This window comes from Balearica regulorum, chromosome 4, assembly GCF_011004875.1.
Source record: "Balearica regulorum gibbericeps isolate bBalReg1 chromosome 4, bBalReg1.pri, whole genome shotgun sequence".
In the NCBI taxonomy this organism is placed as follows: Eukaryota; Metazoa; Chordata; class Aves; order Gruiformes; family Gruidae; genus Balearica; species Balearica regulorum.
In genome coordinates, this window is record NC_046187.1 from 55,562,367 (window position 1) to 55,584,457 (window position 22,091).

The following is a 22,091-nucleotide window of genomic DNA, read 5'->3' on the forward strand; positions in this document are numbered from 1 at the left end:
ACCTTCTCTTAGCAAAGAGGCACAGGAGGATCCTGAAACAGGAAAGGAGGACTGGGAAGAATGGGGGATAGCTCAGCTTTGTGCTTAAGAGTGCTGAGTCCCAGCACTCTGACCAATGAGAGCAGACTTGGGTGTCTGCCTACTGCTCTGTTTTATCCTCATTATGCATTGTTAAGCAGTGGAGTTTATGTTTGAGCAGGTATTTATTAGAATGCTGAAAATCAAATCTTGAAGATCATGAAAATCTCTCAGTGCTCAGTCATCCTTTTTTTTTTTTTGAGCATTTTCTCCTGTTTACTCTTTAGTCTTGCTTGTCCACCTCTTTCTTGTGTGTAAGTGGAAAATTTCAAACTGCATGCATTGTAGTAGAGTACCAAGAAATATGCAATCAGAGAAAATGGATTTGTAGTAATTATTTATCATAATTTGGTCCATGGGACCTAGCTATTGTACAGTACATAAAACTAGAGTCTTTGCGCTCCATGTACTGTCATGTGGATATGAAAAGTGACAAGGACATAAATCTTCACAGAAGCTTCTTCTGAAGCAACTTTGTCAATGTAACAGTAAATGGCAGAAGCCAAACTTATATGTACAAGTAAATCCACCAACTGCTCCCTCTTTTGTATAACCTTTAAAATGAGCCGTGATCTCAGCTTTGTTTTCAGGCTTCCAGAGCTCTTGTAGTCCTTTGTGGTGTGTAGTCTGTCCAGGGAGAAAGTTAAATTGGGGAAGTGCCAGGAATGCACCAGTATCCCTAGAGCTAATGAGGCAGCCATTGTTAGCTCCTCATTTTGGAATGGGAGAGGGCTAGGTTAAGGAGGACTATTTGCAAGCATTTTGATTCTAATTTTTTGTGTGAACTTTCACCTGCTGTCTGTTACAGAATATCAATAAATAGGTCTTTTTCTTTTTTTTTTCTGTGATAAACTGGCTTCACAGGTCCTGAAAAGCTTTTAGAAAGGAGCACTCTTCATCTGCAACTAAAATGAATTTCATTTCAAGCATGTGTAAAGGTTGATATGAAGGCTTGAAAAACACTCAACATAAATACGAAAACATACTTAATTAGCAGCATTTAATATACTCTGTGCTAGCTGAGGATAGTGGAAAAATAAGTGTTTTCAACTACAGACCATTTTTATCAGCCTTTCACCTTTCTTTAGCCAGCCCAGTCAGGAGTTTTAAACCTATTCCTACCCCCCCAAAAAAAACCCAAACATCATTATTCTTCTCTTTCCCCCAACACAGCTTTTTAAAACATCCTTTCTTATGCTCTCTCAGCATTAGTTCAGTTTACTTTTGGTTTTTTTAGAGTGGTTTTTTTTGTCTTCTAATTTTATCCTTCCTTACTACTACTAATCAAGATATTTTGATATCTTTTGTATGATGGCAGTAAAAAGCAGTATCCCAGTGATTAGAACCTCTACAACAGAGTAAGTGTTCTGGTTCAGTTGCAGTAGATGAACAATCTTGAGTGCTAAAAGCATTTCTGAACTGAACATGTGAAAACTTAGCAAGTTCAATACTTCTAATTGAGAATGAGGAATTCCCTCTGGATAGTTCAGTTGTGTGTTGTCCCATGTCTGCCAAAAACTTTCACAGAACTGGGATCAGAAAAGACCGTGCTCTGTCAATAGTCCTAAAACAAGCTTTGTTAAATAAGCATAAATGCACTGCTTCAGAATTCTGAACTTAAGAACCACAGTAGATGTGATTTTTATGCAAACACATCTCTCTAGGATGCTGACTCTTTGCATAAATGCTGCATGTGTATCCATATGTGCAAAATGGATATGTATTTATATGAATCCACAGATTTTAATTGGATAAATTCTGAAAATGGTATGAATAACAAGCATCTCAAGAATTAAACTTGAATATATTTTTTATTTTTACTTAAACAAAATCTCAGAAATATGGATAAGAGTAAAGATAAGTTTCTATACCAAAAATATCCAGGATCAGTGAAAATCTGGCTCTAAGCTTTCTGTTTAATTATATGTTACAGTCAATGTACACTCTAGCTATTAATTTCATACTTTTCTGAAAATAAGATACTGTATCTCTGAACTTAAAAGTGAATCTAATTTAATTATTATTGAATACAATACTATTCATATTGGTATATGTTGTTACAAAAAGCTCCTGTTTCTAGCATAATTCCTGAAGTCACTGAAAGTTTTAAAGGAGTAAAAATTATAAAAGTCATAGATCTCTACTGTTCAATACAGGTCAAGGTGAAATCTGCTGTTAGTACCCTGTAGGAAGTGCTACCATCTCTTTTGCACCAAATTTTTTTTTTCCTCCTATTGTGTATATTTAAAAGTTTTCATTTCTATCACTATTTTTTTTGTTTCCAGGCACCGTATTCGGCAATGGTAAAACTTCAGATTACCTGCTCCTTGGCAACACTGTATACACTGTAAGTCTTGCTACAGCTATCTGGTGCTCTATCAGCTGATACTGTCTCTATCTTTAACTCTTAGAGATGTGGGTTTATTATTATTTATAATTCTCTACATAGAAGAATTGATTCATTGTAGTGCCTTAAGAAATGGCACTTGAATGACTCTTTGAGAAGCTGTGCAGTGCGTTTTGCATTCTAATTCCAGTTTTTAAAACAAAACGGTTCAATAACGATGCAGAAGATACATCTGTCCTTTACTGGATACTGTCCATTTTTTCAATAATGGGAATTGTAATTCCCTAATTAGCATGTTCATAAACTTAAGGTAAGTTTCCGCATTGAAGAAATGCCAGGTTAGTGGATATGGAACTGTTTTGGGGACTTGTGAAGATACAATTCTGTTCTCCCTCTCTTGATTTGTCATGGGGCCTTGAAAGAGTGATAGAGCCACATCGAACCAAGTTTCATGGGATGCCTCTTTGAGACAACTAAACTGCCAGAATTATACCTGACCCACACCTAACAGTAATCTTCTGTTACTCTCGTAGGCATTAATCACCATTGGGGTTTTTTCTTTTAAACTTTTATCTCCTAGAATAAACTAATGGAGCTAAATACCTGTTTTTCACTTGCTAGGTATCAATGTTACTCAATAGATGAGGATTTTCCAAGATCTCTCTTAGCAGCAAAATTAGACTTGTGCTTACTCTCCTCTGTTCTTCAACACTGAGTTCAATTAATTTTTTAACTTCCTGGTTTTGGCAGATACAAAAAAGAAATTAATTCTTTCATCAAAATAAGGGGTCTGTAATACAAATATAAATTTACATCAAAATTGATTTCCTTAGGGAATAGGGAAACATCATAACTGAAATAGAAGGGAAATATTCTAGGATACATTGTAGTCCTTTGAGAATGTAGCTACTGTCAACATCTCCTATGTATGAGAATGTTTTGAATAGTGTTTCTGGTACACTAACCAGAAAGATTAAAGAGCATAAAGGGCCGAGTAACCACAGCCCATTCTGTGTATTTCCTGCTGCTGTGGCAGTTAAAATAAAATGTTTCTTCTCCTAGTCCATACATGGATTTTAAAATGGTACTTTCAGGCACATTGAAAAATTGTTTGTTCACACATTCTCTTACAAGTTTATTTGCTCTACACTTCCTTTTCCCTGTTCCAAAAGGCAAGCACAGGATGTTTTGTCAGCAGTAGTCGCATATGATCTTGCAATCTGTCATATGATGAACTGATCTCCATTAGGGATGGATGGAATATCCTGGGTAAGTGTTTTCAGTGCAAGTCTTAATAAAATTAAGATGTAGGGTCACAGTAGTTGTCATAGCTCAGTCCTGACAGAAGCAGATCAGCTGACACAGGTCTATTTGTATTATGATCTCATAACACCAAGTAGTGTTTAGAAGTCAGTCATTTATCTGAATGTCACTGCTTTCCCCAATAGTAAATACTTCATAAGAGTAACTACCAGAACCACCTGTTGTTCTAAGTGAAACAGGTTCTTCTTGGGGAGAGGTTCTCTGCACCCAGTTTTCACCTCATCCACAAATGTTTCATTGTTTACTGTATTCATAAGTTGCAACCTTGTTCTGTTCAGCTGAAGTTTATTTTATGAATTTTATGTATACATACATGAGTTGCATAACTTCACCTGTCCTAGCACCTCTGCAAAGTTTTCTGATAGCATCTCCTTTTCCTTGATTGCTCCTTTATGTTGGCCATCATTTTGTAGAGTGAGTTAGCAGTGTGCGCTTCTTACACCCAGTTATTCAACATACTGCTGCAATCACAGCTGAAGTTCTTCTCCTGAAGCAATTTCAGAACTTCATCCTACGCGGTCATTCCGCTCTGTGCTTCCTTCCAAAAGCCAAGCTCAGCACCAGCAGAAAACAAATTACAGATGCCGTACTAAGAGTTTACTGGATTACACTAGGTCCTGTGGGACTGAGTGTTCAAAAAGTGCTGTTGTTTAGATTGTCACCTATCAGTTGATGGATAAGTCTTAAAATCTTATGGTACTGCAGAACATCTGAGTATCATCCGTGACATCAGTTGACTCACAAATATCAAAGCCTGCTTTTTCAGGTTTGCAGCAACATTTTCCACCGCCTTGAGAAACTAGTTAATTTCTGATACTTTCAATATAGTAACCTGGAGCTACTTAGTACTGTTTGTCAAGCTGTATCCACAAATGGTAAAACAGAGGTCACAATGCAATGTTTCGGTCACCTTCTGCAACTGGCTTTCAACTAGGAGAACTGAAACTTCACTGTCTTGAGAGGCTAACTGCTTGCTACTAACCTGCAGAATGGCCAAGAATTTCCCAAGAAAGCATTATTTCACCATTATAAGTCCAGACAACTTGCTTTTTCTTTTTTCCAGATTTTCCACTTTCCTTCACTTCAGATTAAAAATCTGGGGAGGAATGGGGGTTTCAATTGATGTATTCATGCTCCTGCACAGGAGTTCAAGGAGATCGGGAACACACATGAAGATCTGAGAGACTTTCAAAATGGGAGCACAGGGATGTCAGGATTTTTTTTTATTTTTTTTTTTTCATAAAAATCTCTGCATGCGAAGTGTATATGCACTGACAGGTGTCTGTCATTGTCTTGAAATATCAAAATCATAAGGCTAAGGTACTTCTCATTCTTCCCACTGCTTTTAATCTGTTACTAGGAAGTCGGCATTCATCACTTGTGAAAAAAATCAGTATCAAAGGGATTCAGAAATGAATATAGTTTCTTTGATCCACAAAGAAAGTCAGGAATGTGCACTGATTCATATGTCCTGGAATTATTTCTTCAAACATAAATTTCAAGTAAGAGTAGAGTGCCATGAAAATATTTGTATGACCATTCTTGAGAGGTCTTTTTTAAAAAGCTCAGTGTTTATACAGAATACCAGTTTGATTTCTTGTTTCCCGGGTAGGATTCAGTGAGCTTTTGTTAGTTGGGATCAAGGGGAGGAGGTGGCAATAAAATCCAATTTCTTCACTAAGCCACTTCAATGTGTAGTTGGTAACTTTGTCAGGGGAATCAGTTAAGATGCAAGGAGGGTATGTATTCACACAGTCTGTATCTCCTTTTAGAAGTCTGCAGTGTTTGTTTTGTGTATACATTTTGTCTATGCAATGACAAATTCTTGATCTGATCCTAAAGGATGTTTTCTTTAAGACTCGCTCAGAAGTAGCAAGCAAGTGTACCAGATGAGAATTACTTTTTTTCGCCATATATAATTTTTTTCACTCGTGCAAATATAGAACCAGAACTGAATAGACTGAGTAAATTATAACGCTCACCATGGTCCTTAATTTTTTTCTAATTAGATTTCATACATGTTTTAGCTAATGGAATTGTGGCACTGTGAGATTTTTTTTTTTTCTTTGTCATCCTTAATAATGCAGTAGTAGTTGAAATAGGAGATTCCAAAATTAAAAGCATAAACTTATAGCTAGGAGTGAAAGGTTTCTGGCAGGGTTTGTATGCTTCTGTGCACCAGACATAGTGAAAGACTTGTCAAATATATTTAACCAGATATTTTCAGCTTCTGATTGAAGTAAATTTCTTCTGAGTTTCTGAGGGTCCTTGAAGTTCAACCACAGACAAACTCAGTTACATCAGTGTTGCCAACTTGGCCAACAAACTAGAGATTAAACTATAGCTGTTACAGTTGAAGCTTGGGTCTTTGTGACTCAGTTTTTCAGCTTCACGTTCTTCAGATTGCACATAAAGCAAAACTTGTGATACAGTCTCATACGTGAGTTACAAAATGTAATAAATATTCCTTTGCTAAACAGAAAACTTGTGTGAATTTCAAAGGAAGGGGATAAACAATTTCCCTGAATCAACTAGTCCTTGCTTTAGAATTATAAACTTTCTGCTATTGCTCATCTCTAAACTAAAATGGAGTGTGTCCTACAGGACAATAGCATGATATTTTCAGAGACTGGTCCATGAAAAGAGTAAAGATAAGGGAAGAGTAAAGATGAGCGGGAAGAATGAAAATACAGATTAATTCAACATGTTATTTGTGTGCAGAACATAGGTCTTGGGCTGCGAACATTAAACTCTTTGGATTTCAGGGTTTGGCAAAGGTGACTCATTTACTAATGAAGTGAAAAGATTAGATTTAGACTAATGTAGGCTTGAACAATTGCAAGTTTTCAGCCCAGCATCTAGATCTTCTAAATATGTCTTTGTGTAGAAAGTAGTAGTCATCCATAACTAGGGAGTCTGCCATCTCTACGGAAGTGAACTACACTTTTCAGAAACCTTTCTGTGTAACCAAAATACCATTGATAAAGAAGCTAATGACTTGGGAAGAGCCAGACTTGCAGAGTCCTAGGAGGCAAGGGAAGTGTTTAAGATTTCTAATATAAGAATTTTCCAAATCAAATGAATGGAGATTATTAATGGAAGCAAATAATTCTTGGTGTTCTATTACTAGTTCATTACTAGGTGTATCTTTAAATACTTTAGTGGCTTTTTACTGTGGTCATTTCAAATAGGCACTTAAAATTCAGATCTAAGCCCACACACAAAAAAGAGAAAAAATGCAGCTAGCTGTGGTCTAAAAGAATTTCACTTTGGGGCTGCTGAGAGTCCTGCATTTTTTTGGGAGCAGATTCTATTAAAGTGGAAAGGCTCTTCTATAGCTTCTGCAGGTCCATAGAAATGATTGCCTTTTGCTTTACAAATTTTGGGTTCAATCCTATTACACAGCTAGGTGCATTGGCACACGCAGTACTTTGTTGAATCCTGTTAAGGAAATCACATTTAAATTGAAGAGATTGATTATCCTTTTGTGCAAGTAAACATAAAGTATGAAAATCATTGAACTTTTTTCTTCTGTTCTCCTGAAAGTTTAACCAAACTAATCAATTCTCTATGTTAAGTAAGTTTCCCATATTAAATAAGACTCCTCTCTCTCTCTCTCTCTCTCTCTCTTTTAAGTTTGTGGTTCTAACTGTGTGTTTGAAGGCTGGATTAGAGACCTCGTATTGGACTTTGGTAAGCAAATGTCTTTACTGTATTCTCAAATGTTCTATAAAATATGACGGATGAATAATTGTATTATTTTCTTCTTATTTATTATATTACACCCTTCCAGTTTGTCAGCTCTCCCCAAAGTATCAAACATAACTGTGGTCACTGTGTGGAAAGACAGAATATCCCCATACAAAAAATAATGCTTAATATTGAAAAGGAGGACATTGGAACAAGGCTTAAAGTCATACTTAAACTAGACAAATCAAATTACTCTGAACTGATTGTAATTGAACTTAAATTGGCTTAAAATTAAGTAATATTGCTGCTGAAAGTACCATTTTGCTTTAGGAAATAGCTAACTGAAGTAGCAGAGTTCAATTAATACAAGGCACGGAAAATTCATCCAATATATCAGAATCATATTGTAAATACTAAGTAGCAAAGATCTTTTTTTTATGTCATAATACATCTGTGATGATTGTTCTGTTTTCTTTTTTGTTTGTTTTAACAGTTCAGCCATATAGCTATCTGGGGCAGCATAGCACTTTGGGTCGTGTTTTTTGGAATCTACTCTTCTTTGTGGCCAGTCATTCCTATGGCACCTGATATGTCAGGAGAGGTAAAAGTATATTTTAACTAATATCCGAATGTGTGCAAAGAATATTGTTTCAGTCCTTAGTACAGGCCTAATCTTTATTGGATCCTGCTAACTAGAGGTGTGTAAGAGGGTTGCTTCTTTTATACCTTCAATGTGGTAGCCATGTTTATTTAAAATAGAATTTGTTTTTACTCTTGTGAAAATGGAGCTCAACTAACAGGCTGTGATTATATGGTCTAGTGAGGAAGAATAGACAGGTAAGCTGCTTTGCAGTTCTATAGTAAGATTTAATTTTCTAAAGAAAAGTCTTGCCAAATTCAGAACTCAGAATTACGGTGCTTATTTGGCTGGAGGGTTTTTTTTATAATGAGGTAGCACAAGTAGTGCATTGGTTAAGGCTGTTTTTTCATCTTCAACTTTACAACTTTGCTAAGTATTTGAAACTCCAAAATGCTTCAGAAAAAATGAGGTGCCGTTGCATAAGCAGCTGCTTGTCACGCACACATTTCCCTTTCTATTAATGTGCTGCTTGGAATGCATTATTGTACTGTATCTTTAACCTTTTTACAGTAATTACTGGTTTCTCTTTCATTTATTATCCCATTTGTGTAAACCTGCTCTGAATATTGCAAATAGGACTGAATCCATAAAAGATTCTCAGTTGCTGCATGTGCTGATCTAATTGGGACTTCAGTCCAAAATTCTCAAAACCATTCAGTTCCAGAAACATCTGAAGTTTAGTATTAATTTCCCAGACACTAATGTCTGCTTCTGGACATGGCCAGTACCTCCTGAGGTGACAAATTTGGTGCACGGTCCCAGTGAGAATCAGAAACTGAGAATACCTGCCTGTCTCAGAAAGATACTCTTCTAATGGTTCTCAAAGCATATCAACTAAATCAAGCCTTACACCAGTAAAAGAGTGAGTGTCTTTAACTCCACCTCTGTGATACAATTCAGTAATTTAAAAGCTCATGCAGAGTGTGGGAACTTTATGTGCATCTCTCTCCCTCACTTGGAGGTAATTCAGACCCACAAATCTCACCACCTCCATATAAGCAGTTATAGGAAAAATAGTATATAGGCATTTACACAACTACTACATTTTAATGGATGGCACAATGAATGAACTTAAGTATTTCGACACCTAAGAAAAAAAAAGGAATTTTAAATTATACAATTTCTTGCTGGTTTTCCTCTCTATTATAACTTCTTACCCATGTATATATGTAGATTTTATACATTACCATGTTCCCTCCACTACTTAAAATTAATTATGTACATTATTCTAAATTGAAGTAATTGAAGCTATCGTACCTTAGCATTTTTCTTCATATACACTGTATTTTATAGAAGAAATGGAATGGTTTTGGAATTTGTTGTTTTTAGAGATTTTGTAAAAACTTTATACATTGTTCTTTAAGGCAGAAGAACTTCTATAGTAGTAAGCACAGTGGGAGCAGCAAGGTGTGTTATACTTGATATGACATAAAGGTGGCTACTTCACTGTTGAAATAACTGAATATTTTACTTAGTACATGTTCACTCTCTGAAGTTATTGTGAGCAAAACGTGGTTTTGAAGGGAATGCAATTCCTACAAACTTGGAAAAGCAGTTGTTTATACAGAGATGTATCTGTCAACAAAAATAAACACTCTTGGGGCTTGAATTCAACGTGATACCAAAGTAGTCTGACTTATGAACCCAAATTCATTTATTTGTTGCGATAAAACTGTATCTGTACTTGAATTGGATAGTCTTATTAGCGTGTTTGTTTATGCATATATGTATATATAGAAGTTTTAGATGTGTGTACATGCATGCAGTTGTTTGGGGGGGTGTTGTTGGGTGAGGTTGGTTTTGGTTTTGTTTTCTTTCTAAGAATATAATTAGAAGTCTGTAACATCAGAATAGTTTCCTAAACATCTCTTAGACCATAAGAGCTTATTTTAAAAGGTCTGGTCTAGCTTTTTGAGCTGTACTCTGTGTAACTAAAAGTCCTGTCGACGAATACTGCGGCTCACATTGGAAGCAAGATTTTTGTATGCTCTCCTGGAAGCCACCTCACTGACCAGGTGGGCTCTGGCAGGGCAGAATTCACAGGGTTTCCCTGAAGCAGATCCAGGCCTTCTGTAAGTATTTGAATGAAAAGATTCAGAAATTTAACTGTGGAAAAAAATTGTGATGTGATAGAAACAAATCCGTATGGACACCTCTGCTTGCCTGTGCAAATACTGCTTGTCTAATTTCTTCAAATGTGCAAGTCAGACTTGAAGACTTCATTCTAGTATATTTGGCAGAGTTTAAATGAACAAGTCAAAAGCTGACCTCTACTTCTGTAGCTTTTTGTCTGTTTTGCCTTGGCCTCATCTGATAAATTATGTTGAAGGGGATTTTCAGGGTGGGTTTTTTTTTCCAAATGTGTTCATTAAAAATGCCCCTTTTTTAAATAAACTGTAGATTTATAAGGAGATTTTACCAACTATAATCCTTTTATAAAGTTCAAATGTATTATCTTGCAGGTCCTTAGAGCTGGTAATGAGTTCTACCTACTGGTTTATAGTCTTACCAGTCAGTATTCTTGATTCAATATTCATCCAACCATTCAGTCCTAACTAGGTGATGATACCTGTCTTCTATAAACATCTGTTTCATGGCTTCTTTAAGACAGAAAAGAAACAGTCTAATAAGGATTCAATTTAACTTTTTCATATTAATGTCATGAAAATAATAAGGTTCTTGCTGCTTATTGCTGGTTCTATTCCAAGAAAATAAAATACTAATGCACTTGAAGAGGAGAGCAAAAGCATATGGAGCTGATGGAAAACTCATTCATTGGATGCAGAGGAAAGGTTTCATCTAAATATTTTGAAACTCTGATTTTTTCATCTGTTCCTATAAAAATACCTATACAGCTCTGATAAATGTGTTTAAATGGAGAGCAATACAAGATAATGGCTCAAGGAAAAATAGAGTTGTAATAGAAGAAAAAAGTCTGTTCATGCTGCAAAACCACTCTTATGTTGGAGCATTGAAGCTAGCAGCCCAAAGTTAAATCATAAGAATTGTTGGTTTGTGTTCAGCTTTTAGTATCAAAGCATCACCCAGTAACTTACTGAACAAAGAAACAAGTATGTCACATATTTTTGCAAGTTTTCCCTACTTTTTACACTAATTTTATTTCCATCATTTTATGTATCATTCCAATTGTAGAGAAGATAATTAAAGTTGGCTTTTACATATGCGTTGCTGTATGTTAGTAATACAGAAGGAAAGATTGTAGAATGCTGTGCTCTAGAAGAAAAAATAGTAAAATGAAAAATTACTTTCTGACAGAGTGCCAGCAGTTTTGTTCATTGTCAAGGCCACTACCCCCCCCTTCTTTGACATGTTCCTAAAAGTATAATCACGTGTATTTTTTCTTTCTGTCTTTTGCTCTGAGATTTCCAAAAAAAGCCAAAGATCCCTTTGATCCAAAATGTCCTGTTGATCTAGAATGCTGAAGCATTCTAGAACAAAACTTTGTTTTCTGGTCTTTCAAGATTGCTATTCCCACACTTGACCAGCTCATCCCAACTGTACAGTACTGTTCCTCACAGTGTGGGAACTAGATGGCTCTCCACATTATGGTACTCCTAAGTCCTATATATAGTGGCAGCTAGGTTGCCAAATAGGTAGTGAACCAAAGGAGTTGAAAGGTGGGTTCTGGCTCACATAAGCAGAGATATCCTGGCACAAGCGTTCTCCTGATATGAATAACTGGTAGTTATATAGCTGATATCTGTTAGAGATTTGTAACAGGCATCTGGGTGACAGTAGCTGGAATATGTTTCTTTAGTAAAATTCTGATAAAACCTTAGAATCTACATTCAAACAAGAAACAGTTACATTTTGTCAACCTTATAACAGTTTTCTTTTCCAGTTTAAAAAAAAAAAAAAAAGTCCCTAGTGAAGAAAATTTCATTCGTTTTCCCTGATTGATGTTGTTCAGATGAAAACTGTCAGTTTACCATTGTCTTTCTGCAGACAACCTAGAAAGAAAAATGGACAAAAAATGTGAGAGAAGCAATGGGATTTATGAAGCAGTAGAAAATGGAAAAATAGGCTGTAAAATTTAAGAAGGATATGTGATAAACAAGGGGTAATAACCTAAGTAGTTAATTATATCGTATCCCTGGCTACAGGTACTGTAGCAAATCAAATTTGTTATGAGTCTTTTAGTAATCTGAAACAAGACTTAACAAATGTTACAGAATCATAGAATCATTAAGGTTGGAAAAAACCTCAAAGATCATCAAGTGCAATTGTCAACCCAACACCACCATGTCTACTAAACCATGTCCCAAAGTGTCACATCTACACATTTTTTGAACACCTCCAGGGATGGTGATTCCACCACCTCGCTGGGCAGCCTGTTCCAATGTTTGACCACTCTTTCAGTGAAGAAATTTCTCCTAATATCCAATCCAAACCTCCCCTCATGCAACTTGAGGCCATTTCCTCTTGTCCTATCGCTAATTGCTTGGGAGAAGAGACCAACACCCACCTCAATACAGCCTCCTTTGAGGTAGTTGTAGAGAGCGATAAGGTCTCCCCTCAGCCTCCTCTTCTCCAGGCTAAACAACCCTAGTTCCCTCTGCTGCTCCTCATAAGACTTGTGCTCCAGACCTTTCACCAGCTTTGTTGCCCTTCTCTGGACATGCTCCAGCAGCTCACTGTCCCTCTTGTAGTGAGGGGCCCAAAACTGAACAGAGTACTCACCAGTGCCGAGTAAAGGGGGACAATCACTTCCCTACTTCTGCTGGCCACACTGTTCCTGATACAAGCCAGGATGCTGTTGGCCTTCTTGGCCACCTGGGCACACTGCTGCCTCATGTTCAGCCAGCTGTCAACCAGAGCCCCTAGGTCCTCTTCCACCGGGCACCTTTCCAGCCACTCTTCCCCAAGCCTGTAGCATTGCATGGGGTTGTTGTGACCTGAGTGCAGGATTCGGCACCGAATTGACCTCAGCCCATCGATCCAACCTGTCCAGATCCCTCTGCAGAGCGTTCCTACCCTCGAGCAGATCGACACTCCCCTCGAGCAGATCAACACTCCCTCCCAATTTGATGTCACCTGCAAACTTACTGAAGGTGCACTCCATCCCCTCATCCAGATCATTAATAAAGATATTAAATGTTTAAGACTGGCCCCAGTACTGAGCCCTGGGGAATACCGCTTGTGACCGGCCACCAACTGAATTTAACTCCATTCCCCACAACTCTTTGGGCGCAGCTGTCCAGCCAGTTTTTTACCCAGTGAAGGGTGCACCCATCTAAGCCATGAGCCACCAGCTTCTCTAGGACAATGCTGTGGGAGACCGTGTCAAAAATTAATTAAGCTGAAGTTATTATTTACCTTCATATTACTTTTGCTTGTGCTTTAGATTTATTCTTTTTTTTTTTTCTTCTTGAGTTTATTCTAAGAATTAAGGACTATATTCTTCTAGTCTTGTACACAGATCATAAAATACTAGGAATTCAAGTTTTATCTGCTTATAGAAAACTGTTAAAATACCTTTTCTACCAGGATGATTTTGGTAGTAGTAGCAAAACATGATTCCTGTTGGAGGGAATTTGATGCACAGTGTACGAGAGAGAAATACAGAAAATATTTCAAAAGTTTTCAGTGATTTTTATAACAACTTTGCAGTCTCAACATAGTCTTTATTACAGTAAAATATTTATTATTTGCAGTAATATTTATTCCCACATTTGTTGTCTGTCAGTACTGTGTAGTGTGGAAGCATCTGAACAACCAGCTTTATGGGTTATTGTGTTGGGTTTGTGTGGCAAGGTTTTGGTAGTGGGTGGGGGCATGGGCTATAGGGGTGGCTCCTGTGAGGAGCTTCTAGAAGCTTCCACAGTGTCTGATAGAGCCAATGCCAGCCAGGTCCAAGTTGGGCCCGCCCCTGGCCAAGGCCAAGCCAATCAGCGCCTCTGTGATAACATATTTAAGAAGGTGGGAAGTTTTTTTACATCCGGAGGGGGAAGTGCGGAGATGTAACATCAAGGTCAGTGCAGGAGGAGGGGGGAGGTGGAGGTGCTCCAGACACCGGAGCAGAGATCCCCCTGCAGCCCGTGGTGAAAACCATGGGGAAGCAGGCTGTTCCCCTGCAGCCCATGGAGGGAGGATGAGGGGGTGTAGAGATTCCACCTGCAGCCCGTGGAGGACCCTACGCTGGAGCAGGTGGAGGTACCCGAGGGAGGCTGTGGCCTGTGGGAAGCCTGGGCTGAAGCAAGTCCCTGGCCGGACCGGTAGACCCGTGAAGAGGGGAGCCCACGCCAGGGCAGGTTTTGGTGGCAGGACTTGTGACCCCGTGGGAGACCCACGCTGGAACAGTTTTCTCCTAAAGGTCTGCACCCCATGGAAGAGACCACGCCGGAGCAGTTCGGGAAGGACTGTAGCCCGTGGGAGAGACTCCATTTTGGAGCAGGGGAAGGATGAGAGGAGTCCTCCCCCCGAGGACAACGAAGCGGCAGAAACAACGTGCGCTGCACTGACCGCAACCCCCATCCCCCTCCCCCCATTCCCTTCCCCCCCCCCCGCCACTGAGGGGGGGGAGGAGGTTGAAGCCGGGAGTGAAGTTGAGCCCGGGAAGGGGGGAGGGGTGGGGGAGGTGTTTTAAGGCTTGATGTTACTTGGTTTTTGGTTTTTTTTTTGCTCTGTTCTGTTTAGTAATAAATTAGATGAATCCCTCTTTCTAAGTTCAGTTTGTTTTGCTCGTGATGATAATTAGCTCTCCCTGTCCTTATCTCGACCCGAGCCTTTTGTTAACTTCTCCTCCCCACCATTCTGGGGAAGGAGTGAGTGAGCGGCCGCGTGGCGCTCAGCTGCCGGCTGGGCCTAAACCACGACAGTCCTTTTTGGCGCCCAACGTGGGGCTCGAGAAAATCGAGATAAGGATACTAATTGGAAGAGGTAACGGGCAAAACATGAACTGAACATAGTTTGAGATTGAAATAGTGGTGAAGGGACGAGGGGTGGACTCTGTATTGGTGTTGTGATGGGGATATTTTTGCTTTGGTGTGGGAAAATTCTTTTTTTTTCCTTTATAGATGCGATTACTGTTTGAAGTTTTTGTGTTGAATGTATATTTTAATGATTCTTAAATATGTGATTCACAGAGGCGAGGGGTGGAATGTGTTGGGTTTGTGTGGCAAGGTTTTGGTAGTGGGTGGGGGCATGGGCTATAGGGGTGGCTCCTGTGAGGAGCTTCTAGAAGCTTCCACAGTGTCTGATAGAGCCAATGCCAGCCAGGTCCAAGTTGGGCCCGCCCCTGGCCAAGGCCAAGCCAATCAGCGCCTCTGTGATAACATATTTAAGAAGGTGGGAAGTTTTTTTACATCCGGAGGGGGAAGTGCGGAGATGTAACATCAAGGTCAGTGCAGGAGGAGGGGGGAGGTGGAGGTGCTCCAGACACCGGAGCAGAGATCCCCCTGCAGCCCGTGGTGAAAACCATGGGGAAGCAGGCTGTTCCCCTGCAGCCCATGGAGGGAGGATGAGGGGGTGTAGAGATTCCACCTGCAGCCCGTGGAGGACCCTACGCTGGAGCAGGTGGAGGTACCCGAGGGAGGCTGTGGCCTGTGGGAAGCCTGGGCTGAAGCAAGTCCCTGGCCGGACCGGTAGACCCGTGAAGAGGGGAGCCCACGCCAGGGCAGGTTTTGGTGGCAGGACTTGTGACCCCGTGGGAGACCCACGCTGGAACAGTTTTCTCCTAAAGGTCTGCACCCCATGGAAGAGACCACGCCGGAGCAGTTCGGGAAGGACTGTAGCCCGTGGGAGAGACTCCATTTTGGAGCAGGGGAAGGATGAGAGGAGTCCTCCCCCCGAGGACAACGAAGCGGCAGAAACAACGTGCGCTGCACTGACCGCAACCCCCATCCCCCTCCCCCCATTCCCTTCCCCCCCCCCCGCCACTGAGGGGGGGGAGGAGGTTGAAGCCGGGAGTGAAGTTGAGCCCGGGAAGGGGGGAGGGGTGGGGGAGGTGTTTTAAGGCTTGATGTTACTTGGTTTTTGGTTTTTTTTTTGCTCTGTTCTGTTTAGTAATAAATTAGATGAATCCCTCTTTCTAAGTTCAGTTTGTTTTGCTCGTGATGATAATTAGCTCTCCCTGTCCTTATCTCGACCCGAGCCTTTTGTTAACTTCTCCTCCCCACCATTCTGGGGAAGGAGTGAGTGAGCGGCCGCGTGGCGCTCAGCTGCCGGCTGGGCCTAAACCACGACAGTTATGTTCTTAATATTTTACCTGTTACGATTGTGGTTTTAAGTATAGATGCATAAGAAAGGAAAAAAACCAACCAACCAACCAAACACCACCATACTTCTTTGTAGGCATTTGTTGTTTATACTGAATACTGCTATGGAGAAGTGGGTCATACCACAGGACAGCTGTTTTGACCCATTACATGAAACAAGCTCCATTTAATTTCAAAAAAAGGTGCCATTACAGACTAGAAGAATGTTTTCACTGCAGACCTGAGTAAATCAACTCCTTGGATCTCTATCTCTACGAATTGATATAACTGAAGTTGATACTTTTCTTTTATGCATAACATTAACAGAGTAAGTGAAGTATACTTTCAATATTTTTTTAAACAAATTACAGTATTTTTTCAGTTTATGCAAACTATATGTGGTTTAAATATCTAAAAGTAAATGCCAAGTCTCTTCATATTTGATGAGGTATTTGCTTTGTAGATATATTTTTTTTTTCTTTGAGATTCCCCAATACACAGAAAACTGTTCTGTGATGCTGAACAAAATGCATTTTTAATGTGTGATCCAGTGAATTACCAGGAGGCATTTCCTGTTGTCCATATTTTGTCATATTGTGTATTATACCCACTTGAAAGAAATAAATGACGATGTGGTTAAATATATTTTTATATCATCTTTGCAGTTCTCTTGCAATAATTGCATTAATAAATGAAGTTTCTGTAACTTACCTCACCCTAATAAAAGTAGCTACCATTCATGTGTGAATAGACTACAAAGCTACTCAAACCTTTCCTCTAATGCTTCCATCCTTGCAATTCAAAAAGTTACTTTTCTTTTTAATGCCACGTAAAAAAAAGCTGATTGATTTTTAAAATTATAAAATAGATACAGCTCTAAGCTGGTATGGTTATCTCTTTCTTGAATAGATATGGTTGTGATTGGAATTGAAAACCAAACTGGGGAGGAGGGAAAAATAAACCCACCTATTGTATATTTCATGCTAGTACAAGTCCTGACTCTTTTGGTTTGTTACTGTTGTGTGCTCTGAGTTGTTAGGCCTTTTTTCATATACCTACCTGATTAATAAGTTAGCTTAAAATAGTAACACTTAGCGGAATAAGAAGTATGACATTAAGATTAAAAGCAAAAGTTCAGTATCTGCAGAACTTTTGAATTTATTGTGGTACTGTAGATAATGCACTGTAAAGTTCTCCAGAGCACCATCTGTTTCTGCTCTGTCTGACCCAGGGGATCTATAAAACTACTGACGGAAATTGAAGTTAAGGAACAAGCTGTATTTTACAGAATTTTACATCATTTGATTGAGGTTTTCAGAATCTTTGTGAAAAACAATAATATTCCTTGTTTGATGATTTAGCTGCACCATGAAGGAAAGATGTATTAGAATATACTATATTAACAGTATTAGTTTCTTTAATATTGCTTCCTTCTGTATTATTGCACATAACCTGCTTATATGGAATCGTGCTTGTTAAAATACTAGATATACATCCTTTCATCCCCTTACTGATTTTTTTTCTTAAAATTAAAAAAAAAAAAAAAATTAAAATGTAGCTGTCCAGATACTTCAATCTCTGATGAACAGGTTTTCTCTGGGGAAATGTTTGTCTAAAGTCTGATCTGAAAGGGGGAACTTGTTTTAATCTAATAGAAAGCAAAGTCAGTATTCAGGCTAGTATACAATCATAGAATGGTTGAGGTTGGAATGAACCTCCAGAGATCCAACCCCGCCGACACCTAGAGAAAGCTGCCCAGGACTACGTCCAGATGGCTTTTGAATATTGCCAGGGATGGAGACTCCACAGCCTCTCTGGACAACTTGTGTCAGTGTTCAGTCACTCTCACAGTAATAAGTATTTCCTGATGTTCAGATGGAGCCTCCTGTGTTTCACTTTGTGCTCATTGGCTCTTGTCCTGTCACAGGGCACCACTGGAAATAGCCTAGCTTCGTCATCTTTACACCCTCCTTTCAGGAATCTATCTCCATTGATAAGATCCCCACACACACACCCCAAGCTTTCTCTGGGCTAGATAGTCCCAACTCTGCCAGCCTTTGTTCTTGTAGGAGATGCTCCATGCACTTCATTTTCATGGCCTTTTGTTGGACACTCCAGTATGTTCATGTCTCTTGTACTGGGGAGTCCCAAAGTGGACCCTTCTCCAGGTGTGACCTCATCAGTGCTGAGTAGAGGGGATGTCCCTCAATCTCTGCTGCCAATACTTTGTCTAATGAAGCTGAAGATACCATTCACCTTTGCCATAAGGGCACATTGCTGGTTCATCTTCAACCTGTTGCTCACCAGGACCCCCAAGTCCTTTTCTGCAGAGCTGCTTCCCAGCTGGGTGGCCCCCAGCATATATCGTTGCAGGGGGTTGTTCTTCCCCAGGTGCAGGACTTAGCACTTCTTGCTTGAGTGCATGAGGTTCCTCTCAGCCCATTTCTGCAGCCTGTTGAGGTCTCTCTGGACGGCAACACAACCCCTGGTGCATCTGCCACTTCTCCCAGTTTTGTGTCGTTAGCAGGCTTCCTGAGGGTACACTCTACCTCATCATCCAAATCTTTAATGAAGATGTTAAACAGGACTGGACCGCAGTATTGACCCCTGGGCCATGCTGTTAGTTACTGTCCTCCAGCTAGACTGTGCCACTGATCACCACCCTCTGGACCCAGCCCTTCAGACAGTTTTCAGTCTACCTCACTGTTCATCCAGCCCTTACATCGACAGCTTCTCTGTGAGGATCTTATGGCTTATGCCCGGCTGTGTTGTCCCTCCACCTGTAAAAGGTGCTGTTAATGGATACTTGTCTCTTGCATTTTTAAAAATAGATGAGCGTTATTTTGATAACTTTTGCAGAATACAGCATAATAAATACATTTAAATGGTTGCATATTTAAGAAAATTGCTATGGTACTTTTCCTCAATATTAGCAGAGGGAGATATAAATAATACCCATAAAATTTGAAAAGTAATGATTCTCTTTAAGTTTTTCAATGAAACAAGAGAAGTACTGTGCCATGCTTTTAAGGGAGCCTGTCAGATAGATAACTCAGTTGACAATCTATATTTCTTAAAATTGCCTTAAGCCCTATATGGTAAACAAATACCGCAGTCTCCCAATTCTCACTTCATTAGCACAAAACTCATGGAAAATAGCCATTCTTCAGTGACTAGTATCTGGGGTAGTTAAGCTGAGTTAGCCAGTACTTCACAGACACACACACACACACACCCCCACACACACCACCCCCCCACCCCACCCCGGCTTTGCTGCTTGTTACCAATCTGGATTAAAATATTATCCAAAATTCTAGGTCTTTGTTTTGGGGGGAGTAACTGCTGTAGTAAATTTTCGGCAAGGGACTATTGCTTGTTTGAAATATAGTTTTTTTTAAGAACTTTCAAATAATTAAACAACAAAAGCTAAGGGCTTCCTTCATAGTCCAAAACTTTTTCAAGCCTGTTCTCAGCAAAAGACCCCTATAGGTGTTTTCCCACATTTTTAGCACCTTTTCATCCTCCTCCAATTTTTTTCCCAGCTTGTCTTTTACAGACCTGTGAGCCATTACAAAACAATAACTGGTAATCTGTATCTGTCTTCCTCTCTATACCTATGTTAACCTCTCGTTTAGAGAAATAAAATATTTCAATGTACAGTTGTGGAGAATATTACTACTTCATAAAATAACTCCATGATTTGTTGAAGATTTTTTTAAGTGAATCAGAATTCATTCCATAACACATATCCATTTTAGTCATCTATCCTCACCTGATTATGTTACAGTTCTGATACTAACATATTTTAGCTTATTCAGTTTTTTAAATAGAAAGTTTGCTTTTAGTGTTTCACTTCAGGAATCCAGAATATATTCATAAAGGGTTTTTTCTTTTCCCTTTTAATTCCCATTAGGTTGTTTCCATTTTGAGTCCTCAGATCTTTACGGTTTAATTGTACTTAGTCTAGTACTAGATATTTGTTAGGCAGAGTCTGCTATTCCCGGGTATACTTCAAAGATCCTATTCCATATTCAATAGTTACATGCTTGTTCCTTAACTGCAGAGGTGCAAAGAGAAACAGCAGAGCTGATCTCTGAACTATCAAATTTACCTTTTGTGCTTATGATAGTCTGTCTTGGTAGTATTACCGTTCGAATATTCTTCCTTTTTATTGGTTAGTCTTTTCCTGGTATCAGCATTGAACTGAATTCTTTCCCTCAGCATATTATTGCCAATCTCCTTTATGAACAAAATTTATGGGTTTTTTTCTGTTTAAAATACTATGAATCAAATTCAGTATGCATTCCTGTTGCAGTTATGCATACAACACCACTTTAAAGATTAACGATACTCAGCTGCCATCTTTCTCCACAACAGCTTTCTCTCCTGATGCGCAATAGTGAGGAATTACATCAGTTCCTTCCAAACTCTAGTGAAACTTGGTGTTTCCTGTACTCCTTCCTGTTACACCTGCTAGAGTGCAGACAGCCCCTATCCTGGTAACAAACTCTGTAGAACCACCAGAACTCATCCGCTCGTCATGGCTTTACATCTCCTTTCCCAGATGCTATTTCTTGTGTCATCTTTGAATCAGCTCAGATAGGTTTCCCTGTGAATCTTTTACTCTGAGGCGAAAGAGGACAGTCTAGCCTTTTATTGCAGAATAACTAATGTTCTCTGATTACAAGCACAATTAAAAGTAATGTAATAAATCTCACCTTGCCAATGTTTTCTAGCTTGTCTAATTTCACATCCAGGTGGCTAATTCTCTCTAATTTTCTAAAAGTTTGTTGGTTTGGGGTTTTTTCAGTTAGTTCAAGCCGTAGCGCAACCTTGTGTAGCCAAACTTTTACTAGAAGAACCCACTTCTCTTCCTAATTCTTGGGGAAGCTTTTTTTGTGTGTCATTCTCCTCTCTAGCTTTTTGAGGAAATTTCCAGGTATTCGTATTTATTATTAAGCCTTTTTTCTTTACTTTTTTCTTGCTTTTTATCTTTAAAAGCATTTCCATCACTGTTTCTGTCTCAAGTCAACGGCGCAGCAACTGATAATTTCATAAGAGCTATTCCTGGCACCATGATTTACTGCTGGTTTGTTTGGAGTTTTTTTCCAAATGTCAGATACCTACTGAGGTAACCTAGGCTTTCATAAAATGCAAGGAAGGAATTAAATGCCTATGAACTTAATTCACAAAATGAAAATGAGCAACCACTCTAAGCTACTCACAAAAACATGTAATAAGGTGCAGTCTTGCATTTCATCACTTTCTGGGCTGAAATGTCTTACTGTAGTTAGAGATAAGTGCTAATCTAGTGATTCACAAACCTGAACTATCTCCCACAGTTAGACCCTTATCACCTGTGTTTTTTTTAAATTCCCATTTATCCACCAGTTAAACACTAGAACATTCGCCCAAAATGAATGTTGCCCAAAAGCCAGATTTAAGTTTCTCTGTGCTTTGCAATTTTCAGGGTAATGGCTTTCTTTTTTTCTAGGAAAAAGTAAGATGTGTGTTCCAGTGAATGTTTATAATATTAAAATATTCATCAAAACAAGAGGACACATCTGTAGGAGGAGACCAGTTAATTGTCTGTATTACTCTGCCTGGCTTCATGAATGTTTATATTCTCTGTGTCACCACAGAGGTACTTCATGAAACTTTATTTATAGTACGTGTCTGTGTTCGTGAGCTTTGGTACATAAATTTTTATTATTTATAATATTTATTATTTGCTTTTATATAATTCAGACCAGAATCTTGATCATGCCTCTGTTGGAGGCATTCCGCCCTTCATACC

At 39.1% G+C, this 22,091-nt stretch overlaps 1 protein-coding gene across 1 annotated transcript in view; it reads left to right on the plus strand.

The window, feature by feature from the left end:
* Positions 1–22,091, plus strand: part of ATP8A1 (ATPase phospholipid transporting 8A1) — a 110,840-nt gene that overhangs the window by 76,750 nt on the left and 11,999 nt on the right. The window contains 3 exon segments of the mRNA XM_075752232.1: positions 2,364–2,425; positions 7,385–7,441; positions 7,932–8,039. Coding sequence (XP_075608347.1) covers positions 2,364–2,425; positions 7,385–7,441; positions 7,932–8,039 — 227 coding nt within the window.